Consider the following 23,316-nt stretch of genomic DNA (forward strand, 5'->3'; position numbering starts at 1 on the left):
AAACATTTTTTTTAATGTTCTTTGTCCAAAGTCCTTCATTACAATTGCCTTTTTGCTTCCTTTCCTTTCCTTTGTATTATGATGGTAATATAATTTTAAAAAACTCTCTTGCTTTGTTTATTACACAGGAAAACACAGAATTGCTCACAAACCTCATTCTAAACCAAAAACATTTGCTTTTGAGGCAAATCTTCAAGAAAATGGAACTGGCGAAAAATCCAGTGAGGACTTGAAATCAGAGGAAGACTTTTGGGCCAGACTAGATGAACTAGAGAGACAAGAAGAGATACTTGGTGAACTCGACAGGTATCTTAACAGTTGTTGGTTGGAGCATTCTGTTCAACAGAAGAGAGAATTTGTAGGACTGAAGCTTGGATATTTATTGAGTCAAACTTTTCCACTTAATCAAGTCTGGGTTCTCAAACAGGGGAAGACATTGGTGATTTGTGTTTCCATTGTTGTCAAACATGCATATTTTGAACACTATCTCATGCATTGAAATTCTCTCTGAGTCTAGGACTGGCTACAGAATTCTGTTTAGCACTTAGAAACACTCTCCCTGGTCTTTCCTTTTTGGTGAACAAAGCCTGACCCAAATTTATAGTGCATTGCAATCCCATATGCAGTGTTGCATTTTGTATATCTGACATTCTGTGATTATTATACCCACGGTCTCATTACTTTCTGCTTCTGCAACAGTTTCCATTTGCAATCACAGCAAAAAGGAAGTTTCAAAGTTCTTTTCTTCATCTGGAAAACTTGAACTTCTGTAATCTTCCTTTGTTACAGGACGAGGTTGCTGCTTAAATAAAAAGAAACTGACCAGCAAATACAGTAGATTTGGCTTGGGTACTGATGTGCATAAACAGAAACATATACTTACCTGTTTTAGTCTCTTTGATAGCGAAAAAAGGGAAATCCCAGGAAAAATGGGGAAGGAGGGAGCAGACAGAAAAATGGTAGGATAAAAAAAATGCAATATTATACTGTCCCCACTTTCCTGCTACGGCAGAAGGAGAGTAGAGACAATATAACAAGAGATTGAACGTCAGCATTTGGAACACCCAAATGAAGTTCCCAATGAGTCCAAAAAGTGTTGGGCATTAAACTTTTTCTCCACCCCCTTTTTTCTTCCTGCTCCCCCACCCCAATTTGAATGACAGAAGAATGTAATCATTTAAGTAGTAAGTGTGGAATCTTCTGGCTAACACTTCTGGCTGACACATATTTTCACCATAGACTTAAATTAGTTTTACAGTAATTCATTCCGCCGAGGGAACCATGGGATTTGTAATTTTGTGAAGCGGAGGACACTGAGAACATAGAGAATATAGGAAGCTCTGTTACACCAGGTCACATTATGTATCCAGTTACCACAGTATTGTCTACTCAGATTGAAAATGCCTCTCCAGGGGTTCATACGGAATTCTCTCCCATCTCTTGCTACTAAATCCTTTTAAATGGAGTTGCTAAGGATTTAACCGGGGACCTTCTGTGTGCAAAGTGTATACTCTGCCACTGAGCCATGGTCACTCCTAAAGTTTCTCACCAAACAACAATTCCCGTGACTCTTTATAGGGAAAGAGGAAAGACCGTTCAGGGGAAGTAAACTGTTATAACATAGTAGTGCAGGTAGAGCCTTTGACCATACTGGAATTCCAGGATTGAGTTTACAACATCTTTCTAAAAGAAAACAACAGTTGCTTAGTTGTACTTAAAGCACAGTTGAATAAATTCAAAGCACTGTGCCATAAAAGAGTTGAGATGAGTCTTGAGGATGAGATTGGATCACGCAGCAGCCAAAGTTCCAGAATCATCAGGTAGTTGGATTTAACTTGTATTAGAAAGTAATAAGAAGAAACTGGTGGGCAAAAAGTGCCAAAATATCTGTGGAGTAGGTAGGTCGGGGGGGGGGGCAAACTTTTAAAAAACCTTCAGTAATTTTACTTACCATTTACTTAGCAAAATTTGTATACTGCTAGATTGTAATAAAACCTCATGAGATTTCCCCTCAAGCTAATAATTGGAAGTTTTTGGTGGTTTCTTGGTACATAGGAAAAATTGGTGACATTGGAAATAATGGCATGTATGTCCCCATTGTTCACCACAGCAGCAGAGCATACTATTAGAAATCATAACAAGTCTGTTAGTGGCTGCTAGTCAGGATGGCTATATGAAGCCTCTTCGTTTTAGTAGAGTAAGCAGGGGAGCAACAAGAGAGAACTGTTGCCTCCATGTACTGCTTGTGACTGTCCCAGAGGCATCTGGTTGGCCAACATGGTAAACAGGAAACTGGGTATTATTTGTTTATTTGCTCTATTTTGCAGATTTATAAACCGTTTCACAGCCAGAACCTACTGAAGCAGTGTATAATAAGATAAAATGAGCGATAGTACAAAATATAGAAAGTCTAAAACAATAAAACCATTTCTACAAATGTACAGTTAATATTCCATAAAAAGACTCGGTCATGCTTCAGGGAACGCTATCTTAACCAAAAAAGAAAAGAAAAAAGTCTTTAGTATCTGCATAAGTAACAAGCTAAAAAAAGGTAAAGGTAAAGGACCCCTGACAGTTAAGTCCAGTCTACTTGTCAAATTTCAGCTTCTAACTGATTATAGCAGATCAGTGCTGCAACACTAGAAGTCCAGTTTCCACTACAAACCAAGTGTGCCTCTGGTGCATGTGCTACTCTTTGGTGTTATTTGTAAAAAATAAGATAGTTGTCCATATCTTGCAAAAGAAGGGAAAGCCCTAAAAATATCCAAGCATCAGCTAAATGCTTATTTTATGGCTTTGAACTGGAACTGAATTTCATCCTTCCCCATCCCCACTCTAGGATCACTGATGCTGTTGAGGCAAATGGGGAAGACGCTTCCTCCTCTGAAGAAGAGAGAGAAGAAAAAAAGACAGATGTGAATATGGCCGATAGGGGGGAAGAACCTAATACTCAGGGCAACTTCCAGAAAAAAGTAACCAACTCAGAAGTGTTCAGAGACCAGCTTAATGGCCCAAATCATTATTACAGTGATGATGATCAGGATGATTCAGCCATTGCTGAGCACGCCGTACCGACAATATATTTCTCTCATACTGTGGAACCTAAAAGGGTTTGTATTGCAAGGATTGTTGAATTCATATTATGGAGATTGTTGAATTATCAGTTTGTAATGCTTTTCTTGCGTAATACGCTGCTACTTTTACATGTCGAGAGACCAGGCTTATTTAGGGTTCTAACTAATGTTGTATTCTCGTGAAATGATTAGGTAAAAGGGGGGCTTTTGCATTTCTAATCTAAACTCTTTGCTTTCAAACTTAAAAAGATCACATGTGAAAAGAATATGGTATTAAAATCTACATACTACCCAAAACTGCTTAAAATCTTGTTGGCTTTAGGTAAAATGGGAAATGGACTTAACCAGGAATGTCCTTTCTGCTCAGTAGGCTTTGAGGGCAAGAAATGGGATTATACCTCTTCATTTAAAAGATAAGGCAAACTTTGCTTTCTATCTGAAGAGGATCCCTACCATGTTCAGGTCATTGGAAAGAGTAGTCAGAAGGACACCTAGGTACACCTAGGACCTGGTATGATTGGATGTTCATGGAGTGTGATGGTAATGCTGTTTATTGCATTTTCTTACACTTTGGCATCTGGAATGTAAACTCCAGGGTGAGCTGAAAGACTGAAGAAATCCCATTACTCCACCTTTTCTTTGGAGATGTTAGCCTAACTTATCCACAGAAAGATGACTAACTTATCCACAGAAAGAGTTCAGGATAGAACAGTTTGCCCTCAGTGTTGGTGGAGGCAGGATCCCATCACTCATAGGCTATCCCCATGCCTGAGAAAAAATTTGTTAGTACTACAACTCTTTTCTAAACCTCTGCAGATTTGCATTGGTATAACCCAAGAAGCCTGGACACTCTCCTCTCTTCCTGCCATATTGCTGAGACGAGAACAGATCAGTGCTGAGGACGAGAACAGATCAGTGCTGGTCTAATGTTTCCTTCCTACTCCATATATGATAATTAAGGAGAGATGGGGAAGGTATATTGGAGCTGTTCTTTAAAAGGCTGGCTTTGTTCCCAGATTTAAATTGGAGGCAGAAAGTGAAATGAGAAGAGTTGCCTCTCCTGTTAGGACATCAGGTTTTTTGCCCCAGCCTTCTGACTGAGAAGAAGAGTTAACCCTTTGCTGCTTTCTCTCATAGCTGATGAACAACAATTTTGTTTAAATTTGGTTTAGGTTATAGCCCTGAATAGAATTAGTGTTTTGAAATTTATTTAGATTTTTCACTGTCACAGTGGATTCCCTTATGGCTAGTGGTGCATCTCAGGTCACCTTAAACAAGGGTGCTCAGGTGCGTCTAGATTTTGCTATCTTGTGGTGTACTACAGCCTGCTGTGTCATCCAAACCCAGAAGTGTGGTTAAATGTAAGTATGGTTAGTTTAAACAAGCCAGCTTCGGAAACAATGGTTTGAAATTGGCTTGTTTGAAGTTACCGACGACAAATTGTGGTTAAGACTAACCACACTTCTGGGTCCACACATAACAAACCACTGTTAGCTGAAAACAGAATCAGAAGCTTCTAACCTCTCACAGCTATGCCAAAGAGGAGTGGATGGGTAGGAGCAAACAAGCCCAAGGCTTATTCAGGCAACACCAAACCACAGTTTAGCATTGCAGCCAAAGCCACCCCTGTATATGGGGGTGCCATAGACCTTAATATTTTGTTTGTTCAGCTGATTAAAGATTGATATTTTGCTGTCTTTGCTTGATTAAAGTCTGATTATTTATGACTAATGTTTATTTCCGCCTCAGGTACGAATAAACACAGGAAAAAATACTACTTTGAAATTCAGTGAGAAGAAAGAAGAGGCAAAACGCAAGCGAAAGAATAGCAATGGCAATGGGCACTCAGCTACAGAACTGCCCAGCATCAAAACACCAGCAGACATTTATCGGTATGGCACCTGAAGCAAGAACAGTTTGGTGGGGTGTGATTCATTTTGCATAGTATAGCTCTAGAACAGTTGGTAATCTACCAAGAGCCAGAGGGCCACAGCTAATAATTAATCCTATTTAATTCCATGTAATTAATATAAATTATATAATGTATTCCTGAACCTTTTGTATGCCAAATTGCACCTGGTAGGAATATCTCACTTATTCTGTATTATTCATATTTGACAATTATTCAATTATTCAGTTAAATGGTTCCTTAAAATGGCTTGGCCATTATGAAAATTGCAAAAACAATCAATTTGTGTTTCATTTTGCTGCTATACCTACTTAGGGCATTTAGCAGATATTGCTATTAATGTTTTCATATTGTTTTTAATTGCTACTGCTATTAATGTTTTCATATTGTTTTCATATCACTTCATATAAAAGCAAAACATCTGCCTGTGAGTGTATTAATGCAGAAATTCTCAGAGCTGAAAAATTTCCAAACTACTTTGGGGTGGCATGTTCCTTACTCTTCTAAAGCGATTTACTTTATTGGCAACCGATCATACCCATGGCAAAGCTACTGAGAAAACATCCCATGACTTTACAGCAGCTTATGCTTTACATGCCACAAGTTCCAGGTTCAGTATTCAATATCTCCTGTTAAAGCGGCCTTCTTCAAACAGATTCCTGACAGATGTTGCTGGATTACAAGTGCCATCATCCCTAACCATTGAGCATGCAGGCTGGGGCTGATGGGCGTTGTAGTCCAACAACATCTGGAGGACGTCAGGCTGGGAAAGGCTGCATTAAGGGTTGGAGGTAGGTAATGCTTGGAAAAACCTTGAGACATTGAAGAGAGACTGCTAGCAAGAATACAGACAATACAGAACTAGGTGGACCCATGATCTCTCTCTGTCTCTGTATCTCACTCCACCCTCTGCCAAGCCTGTGAAGCTCACAAGTTTTTCAGATCTTCTTTCACTTAAATAACCACACATTATATTCTCTTGAGCGTGATAGATAATTTGAAGTCAAATCTGGTTACTAAAAGCAAAAACACTGTCACTTTATAAAAAGGTTCCTTCAGGTGGTGTCCAGTTTCATTTTGCAAAATACAAGTCTTTGTAAAGCTCTAATAAGGATGTTCACTCCTGAAGAAATGTGATAGGTATCCACTCAAAAGTGGCAGGGTAACAGTTGCGTTGCTGAATGTAATCCACCTACCTTGCATCTTTTACAAGAGTTCAGTAAGAAAGTTGACTAGGCAGAGTCATCATAATTAATTTGTACCAAAGACAGTGAAATTATTGTGAATTTGTCATGTGGTTCTCTGCCCCCCTTCTCACATAGTTTATTAAAGCTAACATTTTCCTTTTGCAGAGTCTTTGTTGATGTTGTGAATGGAGAGTATGTCCCTCGTAAATCAATTTTGAAGTCTCGAAGCCGTGAGAACAGTGTTTGTAGTGATACCAGTGAGAGCAGCACTGCTGAGTTTGATGACAGACGAGGAATTCTGCGGAGTGTGAGCTATGATGAAAGTACCTACAGTGATAACAGCGAAGGAATCTTAGTGGAGGAAGAAGAGGGGGAGCAGGAGCATCTTTCAAAAAAACCATCGCCATTATCAGGATTGTATGAGGTACAGAGAGAAGGTTCTTTCATTTATTGTTTCTTTTTAGGAGAAAACATTAGGACAAATTAGAAATCTTATTAATGTTGATTTCATTTTTCGTAAATTGTCTCTTTAGCTGTCACCAGCTTATTCCTTGGGCAGAACAACAAAAATGTGCATTCCTTCATCTACAGGCACACTATTCTCTTTCTGACTAAGGCATGCCGGGGGCATTTCACAAAGGCAGCCTTTTCCCCATGTCAGTCTGATTAGAGCACAGGTGCCTCTGTCAGTGCTCTTTCCTAAGTCAGGTAAACCATTTATAAAACACTGTCTTGTGAACCTTGGCACTTGCATCCTAGATGCATTTACTGGGAAGTAACTGCCACCATTTCAGGGGAAGTACGTTTTCTTAGGATTTAGTTGAGATTTCCTCCTCAGCTAGAAAGAAACTGGAGAGTTCTGCACTCTCTCTTGCCTTGTTCTCAAGGGCAAATGGATCAAAGGGGCCAGAAAAAAAGGGCTACTCTGGCAGCAGGGTAAGTTGCTCAGAGGACACCCACCTCTAAAAGCAGCACAAGGAGTGGAGGCACACAGACTTTTTCATTGGGAGAGGCACATAATAACGATGGGAAAAGAGAGGGCCTTGCTTCCTATGAGTGACCAATGAAAATCTGTGATTTAGCATTTTGTTCACATCTTGCCTACTATATGAAGAGCCATGCTGGATCAGGCTAAAATGACCAGCTGATCCAGGGACCCCTTTCCTGGAGCGGACAGCCAGATGCCTCCAGATAAGTTAACATAAGGCAGTCCGCAAGGGGACAATTCCCTAATGTACCTCACAGTCTTCCGGCATTTAAAAATATATTGAGCTTGTCTGCCACTTTCTATAAAATCTTACTTAACTGTTGTGATGATGCTGACAGGGGGGAAACATGTCAACACGCAAAATAGTTTGTAGTTCGTACACCAGGTGTCAGCTTGAAGCAGTTAAAGGAGGCACAATATGAAACCTTGAAAGTGCAATATGATTGAAATGTTGACAGGCCCCAAATCTGCAAAGTTGTATCTGTTGCGGAGCTGAAATTTAGTATTGCATCATCTGTTTTTATGTTCTTGAAGACCATTTTTTTTTCTTATTCCAAAACGTACATAGAGGTATGAATATCTCTCCTTAGAACACTAGCACTCCTTCTGGTTTTCTTTTGATGAAGCTAGACAGTTTTCCTTTGCGGGGAGTTGCTGTTGGTTTGGTGGAGTTTTTTCTATATTTTTGACTAAAAGAGAGAGTGATGGTAATACACTTTGTAACTTATAAGCTTATTTTCAAGGTTTCCTTTCCTTGTAGGCTTTCTCGGGGACTGTTGTCGAGAAGGAGCCTTTGTCTCCTGCTTCAGCACCACACCCAGTAATCGCTCACCCTGCCCTGCCTACCATTCTGGAGCGAAAATCTGAGGAAGTTCTTTCTGAAGCTTCAGAAGAAACTACAAAGAGGGTTTCAAAATTCAAAGCTGCCAGAATGCAACAGAAAACCTAGTTTCTGCTTAGACAATGGAAGTTTAAAACGGCAGGCTGCGTTGATTTGATACTGTTCATGTTTAGACCTCTGTTGATGATATTTCTAAAAAAAAAAAAAAATCGGTGAAAAAACACTTCAAAATTCTTCTTATTTTCTTAATATCCCTGTATGCAGTCAGCACCTTTGTATATGTTTGCCTTACGATAACAGCACTTGGAATAATTTTCAAAAGAATAATCTTCATAAGGCTGTGTGTGTGTGTGTGTGTGTGTGTTTAAACCTAAATACAGGCAGTTTTGTACCAGATGTGATGTTCTACATACCATATGGGTCGTTTGAAAGAAACTTTGCAACTTTCAAATAGAGCCAACAATTATATTTCATGACTTGCTTTAGCGTTTAAGACTTGCTCATATCCCCCATTGTTTTGTAGGGTTTGCTTTTAGGTGTCTGTGCTGACGAATCATTTCTTTCCTACTAGCATAAAACCTCTGATAACTTGTATAAACTCTATGAAACAGAACGCTGTGTTCGCGTACTTTGCAGGGATGTTTCTTTGATGGAAAAAATGGTATTTTGTAAAATTACACTTTTCAAGTAAAAGAAAAAGAAAAAATCTGAAATGTTGAAAGTATTCTCCTTTGGGTTATTATATACAGTGGAGTTGAAACATTTTCTCAGTTCCAAATTCCTTGAGCATGTTCTCTGACCTTTCCAATACAGAGCCCTTTACTCTCTTTTCTTTTCTTTGTGTATGAAACACCTATTAACGTCAATGGAAATTACGTGCTCATGGGGAGAAGAGCTTAACCCTAAACTAAAGGAGGTTTAGCCCCAAAGAGATCCTCCCCTTCCATTGTGCATTCAAAAATGTGATTCTGTTGTCGTGGGCTGTTCCAGGAAGCAATCGACCCTGTGCCGTTATTGTTCAGAGTTTGCAACTTGAATACAAGACACAGCATGGACATGTAATCAAAAGGAAGCAGTCTATCAGGCCAGTCCTCCTGCACACTGTGGCAGCATCCTGCCTGCAGCAAATGGCACTAGGTCAGGTTGCAGGATTTTAGTCCACTTACCCTTCTAAGAGCAAGCAAGTGTTGCATTATTTCCCTATTGCCATCCAAGCACAAATCAATGAGCTGGCTGCAATATCCATACAAGACCACCTGCTTCAGTTCTTTCATGAACTGGGAAGCAACCAGATCAGGGGTCCACAAGGGGACTTCCCTCTCAGCTTTCAAAACCAAGGCCTATAAGTATGTCTTGCAGGAGCAGCAGCCTAGGCAAACTGGTGGGAGTAATAATTTGTGTAGTGTTAGTTGCCCTGACAGCTGTGGGCCTAGCTATGAGTCCAATAAATAAACAAAATGAAAGCAAAATAGCAAATTATCTTTCTCCCCTTTCAGCTTGGTTCACTTTTCCATGTTACACTTGTTCCCACGTTCTCTTTGCGAAGCTAATACTGAGCAAGTATTGAGCAGAAACAGCTTCCATTGTGGCCCTAGCACACAAGAGATGCCCTGAACCTTTGTCTTTAGAGAAGGGGAAATCAACTTTCAGGAATTTAGTCAAGGTAGGCAAAGGGAATCGCTGCAGCTCAGTTGGCGAGCACACTTTTCGTGCAGAAAGTCCCAGGTCCAATCCCTGGCACCTTCACCTAAATGGATTAGGTGGTGGGAAAGACCTTTGCCCAAGAACCTGGAATGCTGCATGCAGCTAGTCAGAATAAGATGGAGAAATAGTTTGATCTGACCCGACACCAGGCAATTTCCTGTGTTCCTAAATAATCTTGGACCAGTCCTACCATTGGGCAGAGTGGGCTTACTGTTTCAAGCAGCTGATATAGGGTGTCGTGAAACAGCAGCAAACTATTTAGCTGTTCTGATTTTTTTATTGTATTTTATTATTGGAGAGGAGCTTGCCTCAGGTGACGAAATAGTATGACTGGCCTTGAGTACCATGTTCCATGACCATTGGGAGAGGGACACACACCATTTGCTGCTCTGCCTCAGGTGGTAAAATGTCTTCAGCAGCCAATACCCCATTCATTTACTCCAATTTGCTTATGTACTAAACAACCTTTACAGTGCAGCAAAAGTTGAGTGTTCTGTTGTATTTGTAAAACGGTGCTTCTGGTTCTCAGAGGGGAGCCTGACTCCTAAGAAGGCTTCTGCTTGTCTGTTAGTTACAGAACTCAGCCAGACATGGAAAGCTTGAGGACTGGTGAGTTAGATTGGAATTCAATCTGTTCATATGCATGTCAATATCAATCTGGACTGGTGGCCGTTATGTGTTATGTTCTATGTTCTATAGGATAAGGAGCAAGTCTTTAAAGCAAGGAACCATCTGCAAATCTTACTGGACAGTTGGTGTGGTTTAATGTCTAGAGCAGGGGTTGTCAACCTGATCCCTACTGCCCACTAGTGGACATTTCAGGATTCTAGGTGGGTGGTAGGGGTTTCTATGGCACAAGCTGAATCCTTCCAATGAACACTGGTGGGTGGTAAGGAAATTTTACCATCAAGAAAGATGCATTAGTGGGCGGTAGGTATAAAAAGGTTGACTACCCCAGGGTTAGAGTGTTGGGGTGGGATTTAGGGAACTGAAGTTCAAATTGCCATTACATCATTTGGGGGAGGGATAGAGGCTACGGGCAGACTAATTAGTCAGTATTTCTCAGTTCAGATTGAAGTTGGTTTTGGGGGAAATGCATCAAAATGCAGTATTCCATAAGAAACTGTAAGAGAGACATGGATTATAGCTAACATGTATACTCCATTTCCCCAAATAGCGATGGGAGCACACTAGATGCAGAGTAAATAGCAGCCTGTACACAGCCCTGGTCTCCCTTAACCAAACCAACTTTATAGGGTTGTTGGTAAGGCAAAATAGCTCTCAGAACTCTTTGGAAGAAAGGCTGTGTACAGATGTCATGAGTCGTTTTATTTCTTATTTATTTATGTAAAATATTTACAGGCTTCCTTTTAGGGGCATTTCTTCCCAAAGCAGCACGCATAAACGGCAGATAGATAAATCAAGATGATATACTTTACTATGAGAAAGCCACTCTGATCTCATCATAAGTCAGTTAAGCTGTTAGGGAAAGACAGCATTTTAAGGAATAAGTCTTTGAGGCTCACTTGAAAGTATGTAAGGCAGGGAAGCAAGTGTAATCCAATCAAAAGGGGGTTCTGTAACAGCAGGGCAACCCCTAAAAAGGCCCTGGTATGTGTGTGTTTTTTTTGCTTACCAACCTAATTGACCTTACTGGCAGAAATGCAAGCAGGATCTCTGAAGCAGATCTCATTGTGTGGGCAGGATAATACAATGAATAAGTGCCATTCACAATCCTAATATCAGTCTATCAGGTCAGAGAAGGAAAATCCTGCACTGCTTCTAATTCACATATTTTTACATTGACTACTATGTGACTTGTGTGGCCAGCTGGCCAGCGTAGGAGCAGAAGTCATACAATGCTTTTCTGGGATATTGGTGTCCCCTCCCAAATTGGAAAGTTTGGAGTGTGTGAGAGGGGGTGTTCTTTGGGACCTAAACTTGCAAATACACACACTATAATTGGATATCGCAAACCTCATTGGAGGTGTTAATCATTAGCTTGATACATGCTGAAATGTAGATTTTATGGCTCTAAAGCATATTGCGTTAGTACTAAAATAAGCCATCAATGCCAGTCCACCCTCTATTCACGGCTAAATATTTAAAGGAGGTTATTTATAGCTTCCTTAATGAATTCTTGGCTAAACAAAATGAAATTATGTCCTAGAAAAGTAGGAGCTATTTTGTAACCAGAACAGTGCATCTATAAAATATAGTGCTATGAATATGTATTTTAAATAACAAAGGGGTTGAAGATCTAATCTAATCTACCAGAGCTGGTTAATTAGAGAAAATGGGCCCCAATCTTAACTATGCTTACATGCTGTAAATCCCATTGGCTTGCCTGAAGTACAATTGCTGTGTGTGCATCCTTTTCCTCTTCCCTCCAGCTGCCTTTATCTGGGTCCATGGATTCGCCCCCCCCCCCGACCCTGCTGCTTTCCATGGTTGGCAATCTCTAGCCCTGGATACCATGTTGCAGGCAAGTGGATGTTCTATGGACACTAGCTATGATGAATTGCTCTGCCTCTGCGGTCAGAGGCCGCAGTGCTTCTGAATGCCAGTTTCTGGAAACCACAGATGGGGTTTGTGCTTGGGTCCTGCTTGTGGGTTTCCCATTGGGTCATGGGGTTGGCCACTGTGAGAACAGGTGCTAGACTAGGTGGGCCATTGGCCTGATCTTTTTACAGTCAGGTACCAGCAGTAAGGGGGTACCAGCAGACTTGGAGGAAGGCCACTCACATGACATTAAGCTAAAGGGCACAAATATCCCACCCCTGTTTCAAATAGTATAATGTGGATGTGCTCCTTCTTGCCCTCTCCTGTCATCTTGCCCTTGCTGTCCCCTCCTCCTCTGCCCTAGATTGCTGCCTCCTCTTTTTCCAGGTTTCCTGGCAGTGGGCACTAACTTTGTGGGCTGTCCGTAATCCACATTATCTTTGGAGGAAAGTTACCTTTGCAGAAGTACCAGCTCTCTTGGGACTGTACGGCAGATAGGGGTTGCGTGATTGCCTTGCTCCCTCGCAGCAGATGTTTCCTGTCTGTAGAAAGCTAATATAATGGGAAAGGGCTCTAGCTTTTCTTTCTCCCTCACATGCTACCTTTCTAGGTGCACAGTTTGTTGGGTGGTTGATGTTGTTTTTAAACATGGTGGGGGCATTAAAACACGCAACCCCCACCCACAGTCTGAAGTGACATACTGTAGGAGCGGTGTATCAGGTGTCAATGTGTAGTACTGCTTTTATTTATCCAAAAGGAGCTTCTAATAATAGGTGTAACCAGGGGCAACAACAACAAAAATGAGCAACCTAAACCCCTTGATAGGAATCAAAAACTGTGATACGAGGAACTGATAAAATTTGTCTCTATGTATGAGCAGAATGGAAGAATCTCGACACTGAAATACTTTCAGTAGCACCCTTAAGAAATAAATCTAGTTTGGTCTTGGAAGGACACTGAACTTTGGCACAGGGCTAACTCTTCCCTACACTCAGAAATCCTTGGTATTGCAAAATAAGTATTTGTATTTATAGTTGTTTTTGTATTCTTAATATTTTATACTACTTTATGATTTTCAGTGTGTATCCCACCTTCCTCCTGAATGAAACTAGGGCTGTACGTACATCAATTATAAAACTTTCAGTGAAAGAAAATTGCACTAAAAACATGGATCAGGGGGTTGCCAGGAACAGTGTCACTCAACCATCAAGTGTCTGGGTACTATGATACATGTAGAATAAGTACTTTTACTTATGTAAAATAAAATGGAAAAGATTGCCTTTTGGGTAAACCTAACTAGAGAATTGCTGAGGGTGCCCTCCTGTTGAGGGAATGTTTCTTCCAACTATTAGGCAAAGCTACCCAATTTGGCTTCCGTTGTGTGTGTGCTTTAACCTAGATTAGCACCTACAAGTAACCTCTAGATCTGTGAATATAAAAACTGGGTAGTGTCTCCATTCCCCCCCCCCCTTTTTACCTATAAGGGAACCTGTGTGTTTTGCCTAAAGTTGGAGACAACTGGGTAAAAACTGGATTTTATATTTAAAAAAGAAAAAGTTGGGGAGTCAACCATTGTATAGTTCTTCACCACAGAAGTCCTAGGTGCAGCTCTTAACCCGCATAGCACCCAATAAAGCCTAATCGCCTGCTGCCTCCACCCACATTCCATCTTAAGGCTGTAACTAAATGTAGATTTCTGGAAACCTTCACACCATTTCCCCATACTCTTCCTCAACCCTCTGGAGCAGCTTTACAGGGGACAAGAGTCTCAAGTGAGGGGAGTGCATTGAATAATGGGGTTCTCTACCTTGCACGAGCAGTAGTTCTTCCCACTAAGTCAGGGGTGGGAAATCCCCCCTTTTTTTGAGAGGGGCAAGAGCAGGTATAGGCAAACTCCGGCCCTCCAGATGTTTGGGACTACAATTCCCATCATCCCTGACCACTGGTCCTGTTAGCTAGGGATGATAGGAATTGTAGTCCCAAACATCTGGAGGGCCGGAGTTTGCCTATGCCTGGGCAAGAGGAACATTCCCTCTCTAACAACAATTTTTTTTTGGGGGGGGAGCCAAAAGTGGATGGGAACCCAGCAAGAGACGCAACTCTTTGTATAGTAGGATACATTTCAGCCATGTAAAACTTGTAGCAGATACTTGTCTATCAAACCGGTGCTTCTCTTTTCACCGCCATTTTGTGCTGGCACCCACGGCACTTTTATCAACATGAGGACTACGGAATTGGCAGGGAAGGAAAATAACCATGTGGCTGTTTGAAATGGGCACTGCTTTTTAAAGTGGCCTCCGTATTGTGAAAATAACATGCAGAGAAGTTAAGGAGAGAGAGTGCATCATTAAAGACCCCTAATACTGTGATTGAAGGCACAAGGAGAAGGGGACGACAGAGGACGAGATGGTTGGACAGTGTTCTAGAAGCTACAAACGTGAGTTTGACCAAGCTGTGGGAGGCAGTGGAAGACAGGAGTGCCTGACGTGCTCTGATCCATGGGGTCATGAAGTCAGACATGACTAAACGACTAAACAATAACAATGCTGTGATGTCCTGGCATCAAAAAGGCAACATGGGCTCAGAAAGTATAATCCCATTCATTAGTTGTACAAGCTTTTTAGGGAAGTTGTGGAATTTATTTTCTTTGGAGACTTTCAGGAGAAGGTGAAGGGATATTCTTTGGGAATATTCCCTGGGTAGAAAGGACAAGCTTCAAGTTGGAAGGTTGGATTAGCTGATCCATTGGTCTGTTTTGTGGCTTTATTCCATTAATGTGATGGCATTCAGGTGTGCAAATGAGTTTCATTCCCCACCCCTGCCTTTTTTTGAGGACTAGTCACACTGCCATCTTTCAAATCCATCTTTTAAAGAGAGAAGACTAGCTAACATATTTCTGTTCCTTTCTGGGAGAGATTCGTACAGCTGTTCCAGCTGTTCATTTTAACACAGTGATTTATGTTTCAAAATATGAGCTTGGATTAAAAGGAATCTGTGTGTGTGTTTGGTATGCAATATTTTTGTATTACAAATAGCTCCGTTCTAACCCACATTAACCCCATGATATGTGAATTTTGCCAACTCCCCACTGTGTCTTTTAAATCAAATCCAGAGCATCACCAAGTGTGTTCTAATTTCTAAACAAACTCATCTTCCAGTAGAAGTCCTTTAATACTCTACTGCAAATTAGACAATCTAAGATGAATGGAGTATCTTTGTTAATTATGGAGTTTAATTGATCAAAACTACTGGACAGGGTTTTATTTATAGCAATTTCATGCTGGATGGATTCTATAATATTAACCAGCATATTTTTTTATGAAGGTTAAGATGTGCATTTATCCAAATACACAGATAATCAAATATACAAGAGTCCTCTTTATGTAGGGTTACAATGACACAGGTATAGAGAAGATGTTGAGGAGAAGATAGCAAATTCGGCTAACTGGAAACCGTGTCGCATTACAGCAAAGCCCAGTGGGAGTCAAAGACGAACTCAGCCCCAAGTTTGTCTGTGTAAACAAGGAGAGTCAGTATGGTGTAGTAGTTAAAGAGTTCTGTACAGGGGCCTGGGAGACCAGGGTTCAAATCCCCAACCTGTGTGAGAAGCTCACGGGATGACCCTGGGCCAGTCGCTATCATTCATCTTAACCTACCTCATTTGGTTCTTGTGAGGGTAAAATTGGAAGGGGAGAACCATGTATGTACATGAACTTTTGGGTGGAAAGGTGGGCTACAAATGTGACTGTCAGCAATTCTGAATGCCATCAATATTATAAGCGCCAAATTCTAGAGCAGTGTTGCCCAAACTTGGGTCCCCAGCTGTTTTCGGACTACGATTCACATCATCCCTGACCACTGGTGTTGCTAGCTAGGGATTATGGGAGTTGTAGTCCAACAGCAGCTGGAGACCCCAGTTCAGGAAACACTGCTCTAGATGATGCAACAGAGCCTGTACATGCAAGTCTTCACCAATGGGGCAAATAGTTTGAAGTGTATGTGTGTGCGGAGAAGATTTTTATCATGGAACCCAAGGTAGCATACTTGTCTCTCCTAAGAGGTCTCTGTCACCAAGACACTGACCAGCTCTTCTTAGCTTCAGCAAAGTAGTGGCTTCATATGCCTTCAGGCATTCCTGTGATCTGTTTAAAGGAAAATAACAGAGGGGATGTGTTAACTTCCCCTGCCCCAATAGTTCTGACACAGATCTCTCTCTCTCTCTCTCTCTCTCTCTCTCTCTCTCTCTCTGACAGCTTTCCCCCAAAATTATTGACTGGTTTGCAACTAAGTGCACACCTGAAAATAGAGAGGCAGTGTGGTGTAGCGGTTAGAGTGTTGGGTTAGAATCAGGGAGATCCTGAGCTGAATTCATACTCCGTCATTGAGCTCACTAGGTAACCCTGGGCCTAGCTGTGAGGATTGTTGGTTGTGCGATGGTTGTGAGGTTAAATGGAGCAGGGCAGGGTATGTGTGTGGCCCTGGAAACATTGGAGGAGAGGCAGGATATAAACTGCAATTAATAAATAAGCTTGCAAAGGAAGCTCTTAACTATGAGAAAACAGGATGCTCTCTGTCCACCAGTCTTCATACGGACAGCAACCTGTTTTAAAAACTGTTTTCCTGAACTGAAATAACTTTGGGTCATAACTCACTGGCAAGCTACACAAGTCTCATTAAAATAAACCAGGAAGATGGGGCACAGCATTTGGGGTGGGGTGGGTTTCTTGCTCTTTCAAGGCTCCTTTTAGCCCTTGCTCCAGGCTCCAGTTTCCGGCACAGCTTCGACCAAAACAAAAGGGGGAAAAGTATATTCCCCCCCACACACATTTCTTGATTTGGTCCATCAGCAGATACACAGTTTGATTTCCATCACAAGCAAAAGGGGTGGGGTGGGGAATCTCCCTTTCGGGTGTGCATCTCTGGCTTCCTGGGATCACAGCCCTGCTGTTTGTCTGTAATTAATTTTGCATGCCAGTAGGTAGCAGTGGCGAGCAGAAGCCACAACAGAAAGCTGCCAGTCAGTGATGATAATTTATTATTCATTTCTGTTATAGGTGGGGTGTGCAGACAGTTACAGTAATAATTACTAAGACCAGAGTGTTTCCTAGGCAACCGGTTCCCCCCCCCCCTCATTCATGCTGTTGCGGAGAGTATGCCTGTAAAGCATGACATTGCTGTATTCTGAGGTTTGTTGCCCTCCTGCTGTTCCAGGTTTGAGGTTAGTTACAGCATCATAAGGGGCTCTCAAGCATAAAGAGCTCAGGCTGGGATTAAAGCCCAGAGAGAATGCTATCGCCCTGCCTCTCCCTCTCCTCTCTCACTTTTAAGTAACAAGGTTATAAAAATGCAAATGCCATTTCTAGGTGGGTTATAACTAATATTGGTAAGGATATTTAAGGATCCTTTAAGTTGGCAAACATTTCCCCCCTTTTTTGTTTTTTTGTTTTGTTTTCAAAAAAGGAGGAGTAGAGAGACACAAAGCCCATTTCATTAAAAAATAAAATTTGCAAACAGGGCTCTCTCTCCCCCACCCCCTGCACCCGCTTTCCTTTTTAACTAGAGGGTTGATCAAGCTGAAATGTTTAGCATTATAAATCAATGGGAAACTGCTCTGCGGAGCTAATTGTCAGTGGCATGTTCTTGTTGTTTTTCCAGCCTTTTATGATAATGGTTCTTAAGGAGTAAAGTAACACATCTTTTGCTAGCAGGGACAGGGTGGTTGTGTGTGTGTGTGTGTGTGTGTGTGTGTGTTCAATCCTGGATGGTGATAAGCAGTAGCTGGAACGGGAAATCAATAAATCAATCAATTACATTGTGCTATATCTTTAGGCTTACTCTGTGCAGAAGTGAGCTTTAAAAGCATGTTTTCTAGCATCTCCTGATGAAGAAGTGAAGGATTCCTTCCAGCCTTGTCAAGCCCATCTGTTACGCCGGTGCAGAATTTTGACCCCTTCTGTTTGGACGGGAGACACCAAAGGAAACTGTAGCTCGGGCAGGAGATCATCCAGCATTGGCCAGAGCCTCCTGCCTCGAGATGAAATATCCCTTTTTCTTATAAGGTTCACAAGATATATGATTATTGCCTTTAGATCTCTTTTAAAAGGTTAATGGTGGCGAGGGCTGTGTGGTATAAATGTTGCTCAGGCTTTGGCTCTCGCTGCATTTCATCCTTACAGTGTTTGCTCCAAAGCCAAGGGCCCGACATGGTTAGAAGGCAAGAAGTTTATGCAGCAAGGCTAAATGACACCTGTGGATCACCATCACCCTCTGGCTTCTGCAAACACAGCGAGCATAACTTTAGTCGAGAATCAGCGGCTCAGTAGGCTGCTTTACAAGTCATCCCACTAGCTAATTCCCTTTTTAGTCACGGACACCTCACATGCGAACACACAAAGCCAGGTGACTAATCCATCCAGCTCCCCTGTATTGCAGGGATGCCGAACCTTTGGCCCTCCACATGTTGCCTCCCAACCCACATCAACCCCAGCCAGTACAGCAAACAAGCAGCATGATGGGAACTGTAGTCTCCACAATATCTGGAGGCCTACAGGGCTACCTGTTCCTATATACACCTTTTTGGAAAACTTGCTTTAAAATGTTCTATGCTCTGATACTTTTTGGTAGCTGTTTCGTTATGAGAGCAGGCATAGATGGAGTGATCTGGGGGCTGAAAATACAACGCTGTCTTCCGCTAAGTCAGACCACTGTTCCATCAAACCTCGCTTCCATGAGTGGTTGTGGCTCTTCATTAGTAATAAAGAGTATTAAAGTGTTAAAAAGAGGCCACAGCTTTCTGTTTGCAGGAGGGGGTGGGGAGCTCCCATTTCTGTCAATGGAAATTGTTTTCTTCCAAATGCAAATAACAGGCGCAGGGCCCCTCGTCTGGACCAGGACCACGGTGGAGTGCAAAGCTCACCCTGCCCTTCTTGCCAAGGTCCCAGTCTGCATCTCTCTCCATCTTGGTGCCTGCTGTTTGCTTTTTAAAAGCCATTCAGAGATTGCGCACTGGTTTGTATCCAGTGTTGGTTGGCCCACTGAAATGGATGGATGTGACTCACTTCAGGTTAATTTCGGTAGGGCTACTCTTGAGAAGGATGTAGCTGGGTGCAACCAGCGTGCCAAGTGTAAAATGTACCGGTGGCGTACAGGCCCTTTCTGTGCTAACCATAATCCCAGTTCAGAGCCGGAAAGTTCCTTGGCTTTGGGAATCCTCTAAACAAAGCTATGTTTCTCTGCCTGCTTTCTCATTCTGTGTCACTTTGGCTTCTCAACTGCACCTGTTGCATTTCTGCATTTTAAAACAGAAGTGGCTTTGTCAGCTGTGTGGTTTTGGAGGACAGAACACTGACGGAATCATGGCTTTGAATCGGCTTCGGAAATAGTAACCTGCTTAGTCGCCTGTGGCAAGTAAGCACCCTGTCCAGTACACTTTTCACAGCTTAATGTTGTTGTTCCTCTATACGTTCAGCAAACACACATGGGCAGCAGTGGCAGACCCCTCCTCAGACGTTCCTCTTAACCCACTGACCCCAAGCTCTTTGTTCCATAGGCCTGCTAAACCTGCTAAACTGACCTGCTGCCCCTAGGTACACTGGAGGATGCTATCCTGTTGTCAGGAAGTCAGTTTCAACTTAATGAAGTGGGGGGGGGGGCACCTGGCCCTTTGCACCAGGCAGCAAAATATCCTGGCCTGGCCCTGGACGTGAGAGGAAGGGTCCTCACCGCCTACCTATTGGATATTCATTGGGGTCCTGTCACACACAGTTATGAGGGGGGGGGGGCTTGGTGGGTGGAGTCATTCTGGAAACCAAGGATACTTTGCTGCCTAGGGAACCCTCCAATGGTCCAATCTGACCGCTCTCCACATGGAGGTAGCAGCACACAGGTTCCTGCTTCAAGACCCTTCAACTCCTGGCGTTTGTTTGCAAGAGTGTCTTGAACATCTCAAGCCATTCATTCATTTTTAGAGGCATCCAGTAACTTCTGGATGGAACAGTTTCCTGCATTTGGTGCTGTGGATCTTCTGTCACTATAGCCGTATTTGTTTGTCTTGGAGGCAAGAATCGACTGTCTGAAAGGAATGAATGTCTACCAATCAAGAGCAAGTAAGTTCTCACAAGATTAATTTTAACACTGAAAACGGATTTGCTTTGTTTTTACTGAGTTCAGGTAATGTATTTGCCTCCCCTCTGTGCTGGATATCAGTTTAGTTACCAGCAGTGTTATAGAAGCAGTTAACTTACTACACATCGTACTGCCATTTGTTCAAGAGTTGCAACAGAGTTATTTAAACGCAAACAAACAAGAAACAGCAATCTTTGCAATATTTCCTTTAGATGAATCAGCTGATGCAACAAAATCATGTTTCTATCACAAGCAGGAATGCACCCCCCCTTAGGAGTAAGTAAGTCTCATTGAACTCAGTTTCCACATAAATATGTGCAGGACTGGGCTGTCATGTTCAGACAATAATTATTCTTTTTAAGTATGTTTGTGTGGGGAACAACTGCTGTCCGTAAGAGTGCAATTCCTTGCAGCTCAAGCCAATGCACAGAGGCCCCTCAGTGTTCAATGTCAGTTACTCCTAAGTAAGGAGAGCCCATCACCTTGCAGTTGGGGATGGGTTAATCTGCCAATTTTGATTTTTCACAGTTTCACATTTTTTCATTCTCCACATCTATTTGCATGTCCTCATGAAATCCCACCAGCATTTTACTGCACATTTCTCCAAAAGTACACAGATTTGTATGCAATTTTGCCAAATGCACACACTTTTGCAAAGTAATTTCCCCCAAGAAAATGCATTTTTGCACGTTGCTTTCTGTAGTTATATGTCTTTATATGAACACTCAGTATATGCATGTTTCTTGCAGATTCCTTGGCCAGAGAACTGTATTGCAAAATTAGGAGAAGTGGGGTTGCATTTCAGTTTTATTGTTTCGGAAAGCGTGAATTATGTAGATTCACCTTTGAATGTGTGAACCAAATTCAATTCCCCCTCCCACCCCAACTCCCAAGTAAGTGTTCGCTGGATCACAGCCTTACTCTCCAAAGCAGGGAAGCTCAGAAGCTTTGTCATCATAACAGCCTTTCATAGTGGAGGCTGGTGGAAGAAAGTGGAAAGAAACTCTGGGACAAAGCCAGCCCTGTGGGAAAGGCTTAGCACTTATCAATAAGTTTAAGGAGCAAAGGGTTCTTCAGTATCTTCCAGAATTTTACTCCTGAGCACAAAGTCTTTTTTTCTTTTGCCTTAATAGGAAATGATGCAATATATTAGGAGCCTACGATACATTACATCTCCCACCCCAATTCCAAATCCTCCTCTCTCTTTTTTTCCTCCCCCCCTTTTTTTTGGCTAAAGATTACTCTGCATCCTAGACAAAGGAAATATTTAAACTGTTAAATCTGAACAAAGATACAGTCTGCATATGACTTCTCTGAAGCCCTATAAAAATTCTTTAAAATTGCCTATTCACTCAAATTTACTGAGTGTAGCAAAAATGTCAAAGGCATAAAGTCAGAGAAGATTGAATAAAATAATGCAGAAAGACAGATTAGTCATGCACAGACCCACACAGCCTTTCACAGCACACAATACCACTTTTTATTACCGCTCTAACTTTACAAAGGCTATGCTCAATACATAGAGGATGATACATGGTCAGTCATGTAATCTGCCTTTGATTCGCAGGCTCATTTATCTGGGGCCTTTTCACAAAGACATTGATGAGAGATTTCACTGTTTCCACGGCATTGTTTTATTTATCATATATAATGGCTGCGAGGAGGGGAGGGAGTAGGAATTATGTCACAGATTCCCAAATAAAGGAGTTGCACAGAAGAGGCTTCTGGACAAAAGTTTGCAAAATGGATATATATTTTCTGCCCCGTCTTGTCAGCTGGGGCCATTCCTACCATTAAGTAGGGTGAGGAATCTCCCTTCGAGGGGCAGGGTGGGGTTTTTTTAATAGTGCTATTAAATTTGTCCGTTATTTTATTATAATATTGCCACTTTGTAGGGTGCTGTGTGGATTTTCTGTTCTGGGCACTGCAAAGTCTTGGGCCCTCGCCATGGGCATTCACCCCCCCTTCTCCCTTCGACCTCTTGAATATTGAAAGCTGCCAGAAACTATGGAGAAATAATGTTTTCTTACTTGTTTACAACATAATCTTGCACTCTCTCTTTCTCCCTCTCTCTCTCTCTCTTTCTCTCTCTTTCTTTTAATATAAAGCTGTCTGGAAATTACCTCTTTCCAACCCTTGTCCCTCCCCCCCCTCCGCCACCACTGCCACTCCTCCCTGCTCTGCGCCATGTTTTAAATTTGAGCAATATTTTAATTATTTTTAGAGTGGCATATTTATTATTTATGCATTCACAAAAGAAAAGCGACTATTTGTCAGTCACAGTTTTGTATCTTGCAAATTTAATAAAGAGCAGCCCTTAAGATAGAATTTCTGAGCCTGCCAAGATTGACAAAAGCCAGCTAATGCAGAAATGTCAACAGCCAACCTTATTGGCCACTCCACGATGCCTCGCAATCAAGGGAAAGCCGAGGCTGTATGTAAACAGAAATGTGTATCTGGTGATGAAATACCTGTGGGTGTGCATGTGCAGCTGAGAGAATCCATTAGAGGCGATGCTCAGTGAGGTGGCAAACCTAGGAGTGGGCAGTGCCACTGCAGATTGCAAGGGTATGTGTGTGGGGGGGGGTGTCACATAACTGAATGCTTTGCTATTTAAAACAAAAAACACCCATATATCTCCCTGCATATAGAAGATAGCATGCTAAGGCTAGGTTGTCAGCTGCTTTTCTATGTGGAGGGAAATTTTGTGTGTGGAAGAACATTCAGTCATGTGATTCCCAGAGTGGGGCAGCCCAGATGAAGGTCAGTGAGATTGTTGCTGCCTAGACACCACTTGAAGCACATGGCTTCCTCTCCCAAGAATCCTGGGAGCTGTAGTTTACCAGCAGAGCTAAAATTCCCGGCACCCTGAACCAACTACAGTTCCCAGAATTCTTTGTGTGTGTGTGGGGGGGTTATGTGCCTCAAAGGTATGATGTGTACACAGCTCCGCTCAGGAGCTACTGAGATATGTGGTCAGCTGCTCC

General features: G+C 42.1%; 2 protein-coding genes across 4 annotated transcripts in view; one reads left to right on the forward strand and one right to left on the reverse strand.

Moving 5' to 3' along the window:
• The window catches only part of URI1 (URI1 prefoldin like chaperone), a 49,591-nt gene extending 40,871 nt beyond the window's left edge, over positions 1-8,720 (forward strand). For all 3 annotated transcript variants that reach the window (XM_053400258.1, XM_053400260.1, XM_053400259.1), the window contains 5 exons: positions 129-306; positions 2,840-3,110; positions 4,824-4,966; positions 6,336-6,594; positions 7,919-8,720. In XM_053400258.1, the coding sequence (XP_053256233.1) occupies positions 129-306; positions 2,840-3,110; positions 4,824-4,966; positions 6,336-6,594; positions 7,919-8,107 (1,040 nt within the window). In that variant the 3' untranslated portion in view covers positions 8,108-8,720. The remainder of the gene's footprint in view (positions 1-128; positions 307-2,839; positions 3,111-4,823; positions 4,967-6,335; positions 6,595-7,918) is intronic.
• The window catches only part of LOC128419510 (protein C19orf12 homolog), a 231,930-nt gene that overhangs the window by 157,176 nt on the left and 51,438 nt on the right, over positions 1-23,316 (reverse strand). The gene's annotated exons all lie outside the window — the stretch shown is intronic.

The sequence above is a fragment of the Podarcis raffonei genome, chromosome 8 (genome assembly GCF_027172205.1).
Source record: "Podarcis raffonei isolate rPodRaf1 chromosome 8, rPodRaf1.pri, whole genome shotgun sequence".
NCBI lineage: Eukaryota > Metazoa > Chordata > Lepidosauria > Squamata > Lacertidae > Podarcis > Podarcis raffonei.